Source organism: Cannabis sativa, chromosome X (genome assembly GCF_029168945.1).
Source record: "Cannabis sativa cultivar Pink pepper isolate KNU-18-1 chromosome X, ASM2916894v1, whole genome shotgun sequence".
NCBI lineage: Eukaryota > Viridiplantae > Streptophyta > Magnoliopsida > Rosales > Cannabaceae > Cannabis > Cannabis sativa.
In genome coordinates this window covers 30,763,690-30,767,285 of record NC_083610.1, presented here as the reverse complement: position 1 = coordinate 30,767,285, position 3,596 = coordinate 30,763,690, and the positions used below count along the sequence as shown (strand labels likewise).

The following is a 3,596-nucleotide window of genomic DNA, read 5'->3' as shown; positions in this document are numbered from 1 at the left end:
TAGCAATTCAATTTAAAATTGATGATAATTAAAGAAAAGACCAATGATTTAGTTTCAGTTCTAAACTGACGCTGGTAGTGACGCTGTTTATTGTGAAAGTAAAAAAGAAAACTAAATGTAGTGATGATAAATTCTATTTTATTTTTTGGGTGGGGGAGTGAACCTAGAAAAATATATGTACACTACGATGATACATATTGAAAGGGAGAAAGAAAAATAATAGTTAGAAAAGATAAAACATATTTATATATGGAAAAAAAGGGTAACACTTGGTCTGTTTTAATCTAATTTTTATGCCAAAACATGGTAGAAATAGTGAGGTGATGAATAAGGACTAGGACATGGCAGGAAGCGGGTCTGGATCACTGTCTTCCTTTAATACCGTCTCTTTAATCTCTTGTAACATCTTCATCACCTGCCACATAGTGGGCCTCTGCTCTGGCGATGTTAAACTACAAGCTATGGCCACTTCAAGAAGCATTTCCATTTTGTTGTTTTCCACTCCCTCCTCGACCTCCCTCGTTGACTTCACCCACTCCATCATCTCGTTTGGCGCCAAATATGGCTGCTCCGATGGCAACTTTCCGGTGAGAAGCTCCATCAATAAAATCCCATAAGCATAGACGTCGGACTTTGATGTAATTTGCCCGTTCGAGTTGAGGATTTCGGGTGCTTTGCAGGCTGCCATAACCTGCTCGTCATCAGTGGATGAAGGGTTGACGAGGACAGAGAGGCAATAGTCGGTGACGCAGGCCTCAAAGTCAGGGCCAAGGAGAACGTTGGTGGACTTGAGATTGCCGTGAACGAGCCTCCACGCTTGGTGGATGTAGGAAAGGCCTTGGGCCACGTCCTCCGCTATTTTCAAGCATGATGTCCAGTGGAGTGGCTTTGCCCTCGTGGATTTTGAACCTGTAAAAATGTAGTACGTAATTAAAAGAAGATTTCTATTATACACTTGTAGATAGTGAAAAGTAGTGTGATCATAGTAGTTCAAATAAATGGTCTTTCGCGTGTGTGGGTGTGGCATATATATGGCTTGGCTTACACTTAGCCAAACGTACGGAAAGAGCAAGTATATTTATTAGCTACAGCTTTCAATATAGAGTTAGATTTAGCATGTGGGGACCTGGCTCCCCACTTCGTCCTGTGCCCCATCATACTTGCTTTTGGACTCTTAATCTAACACACAGGTTACAATTAATTAATAATTATTTTATCCGAGTCATCATAATCATAGTCAATTCCCAACTTCGCCTTGTTAGTCTTAATCACAAGCAGGATTCTCGGTGGAGAATAATAAATTACTACTCGGCATGAGTGCAGCCAAACCAAATTAACCAATAGAATCAAAATATCATACCTAGTCCAGTCATCCTATTATAATCTAAATAATCCAATTCCAAATCTAATGATAATATGAAAAGGAAAAAGAAAAAACATTTTATAATAGCATCTCCTAACTGTCGCGTCACGTGGACGAAGGACCTGCAGTCCGAGTCAATTACCTAAAAACAAGACTCACCTCTCACCACCAGTGACCAGTCAAGACACACTAAGACCAAGTAAGAAGAAGGAAGATGAAGAACTTACCGTGAATGAGAGAGAAGAGACTGCCATTGGGCTGGTAATCATAAACCAGGAGCCTTTCTTCCTTGGCTTGAAAATAAGCTCTGAGCGGCACTAGATTCGGATGCCTCAAACCACCGACCGATTCCATGTGCTGCTCGAACGCCTCCCTAGTTGTTCCGCTGAGTTTAACAGAGTCCAGCCTTTTGACGCTCACAATCAAACGATTATCCAAAACGGCTTTATAAGTGGTACCAACTGTACCTCTTCCCAAAAGTTCAGCGGAGGCCTTCATAAGCTGCTCCAACGAGTATAATTGGGCTTCGCCTGCACAGAATGCCAAGCTGCCACTCTTAGCCACTTGCATTCCCTGAGCCCTTTTTACCTTCTGCTCTAACTCTTTCTCTTGCTCTAACTCCATTACCACCGCCGCCTGTGCACTCGCAGCCACCTCAGCAGCCATTATTGGGTCCATGCTTCGATCACCCTTCTGTCCCCTCTGTTTTTTCAGGGCCATAACGAAACAAAGCAGAGAGCATATTAAGACTAAGATCCCAGCTGAGAACCCAATGATCACCGCCGTTCTGCGGTGCTTCTTGTCGTAAGGCTCCGTCAAGTCCATGCTGTTGACTTCTGCGCCCTGTTCAAGCGCTTTTGTTGGCGGGGGTGAAGCAGTCACCGACGACATTGGGCCGAAAAAGGGTGGGCTTGGATTGCACTCCTTGTGGATAATCTCGCCGCACAGGTTCGGGTTCCACGAGAACGCGGACGGTTCGAAGCGAAGTAGGGTTGGGGTGACTGGTACAGCACCGGAGAAATTGTTACCGGAGACATTGAAGTTTCGGAGAGAGGACTGGTTCAGAGGAGGGACCGATCCATTTAAGTGGTTCCACTCTAGGCGGAGATAGTTGAGGCGGTCGAGCTTCGGTAGCCAGTTGGGTAGTGGACCGGCGAGATTGTTATGGGATAAATCCAAGTTTCGAAGTCTATGAAGGGATAAAACAGGTGGGAAAGAGCCCGTGAAGTTATTTTGGTCAAGAAAGAGACTTTTAAGATTTTTGAGGCCCGAGAGGTCAGGAATGGGTCCGGTGAGTGAGCTCTTCTGCAAACTCAAGACTCGAAGCTGGTCAAGGCGAGTCAATGTGTTGGGAGCAAAAACACCCCCAAGATCTATCCCTTGGATTATAAGGCGCACCACTTTGAACTGAGCACATTCCACCCCTACCCATTTGCAGAAACTACTGTTTGAAGAGAAAGATAGCTTGTTTTTCAAATCTGCTTTAGATTTGAAGGCGAGTAGCCCAAGAGCATCAGAGGGCAATGATGAGTTCACTGAAGCCGAAGGCTGAGAGAGTACAAACTTAGAGGAAGAGGAAGAGGAAACATAGGATGGCAAGACAAAGATATGGGCAAAACAAAGCAACAGATGAGGAAGAAAGGGTTGCCATTTCTTCCGCATTGTTGGAAAGAAATAGACAGAGGAAAACAATGTGAAGGTTGCTTTGTTATTGACTATTTCTTAGCTGCTAGTTCAAAGACAAGTAATTAAATAAAAATTGTGCATTTAATGCTGTCGAAAAAGAAAAGAGTTGGCGTAAATTTAATGAGTAAACTAATCAAAATAACAGAGAAGAAAAAAGTGGTAGAGAAAGAAAAGTGCTAAGAGACAGTAATAGTTGTAGGGTATAGCATATATTTGACAAAAGCAAGTATATATCAATTGTCGGACTGCAAGCTCAGAATCACGTGAAAGGGTGAGGTGGCCTTCAAGCCCAGTAAGGGTAAGCCTGAATTGGTGTTTTTGGAGTTCGGACCTTTTTGTTATGGTCATCTTTTGTTCAATTAAAATAAATAAATAGTAGATATTTGCAAAACAAAAATAAAACAATAAATAGTAGATTTTGAAAATTTAATAAATTATGGCTTTTCTTCCAGTTCTTACATGTGATTTTTTTTAAAAGGGAATATCTTCATTAACAAACAAAAAAGATTATAATCCCATTTCAAATAGCACTAACACCACCATATCA

At 42.3% G+C, this 3,596-nt stretch overlaps 1 protein-coding gene across 1 annotated transcript; it reads right to left on the bottom strand.

Moving 5' to 3' along the window:
* Positions 1-220: 220 nt before the first annotated feature.
* Positions 221-3,246, bottom strand: LOC115709841 (probable inactive receptor kinase At5g67200). Its single transcript, XM_030638081.2, has 2 exons — positions 1,591-3,246; positions 221-909 (listed from the first exon to the last, which is right to left on the bottom strand). Exons 1-2 carry the CDS (start codon positions 3,023-3,025, stop codon positions 335-337), a joined length of 2,010 nt encoding a protein of 669 aa, XP_030493941.1. The 5' UTR covers positions 3,026-3,246; the 3' UTR covers positions 221-334.
* Positions 3,247-3,596: the final 350 nt, after the last annotated feature.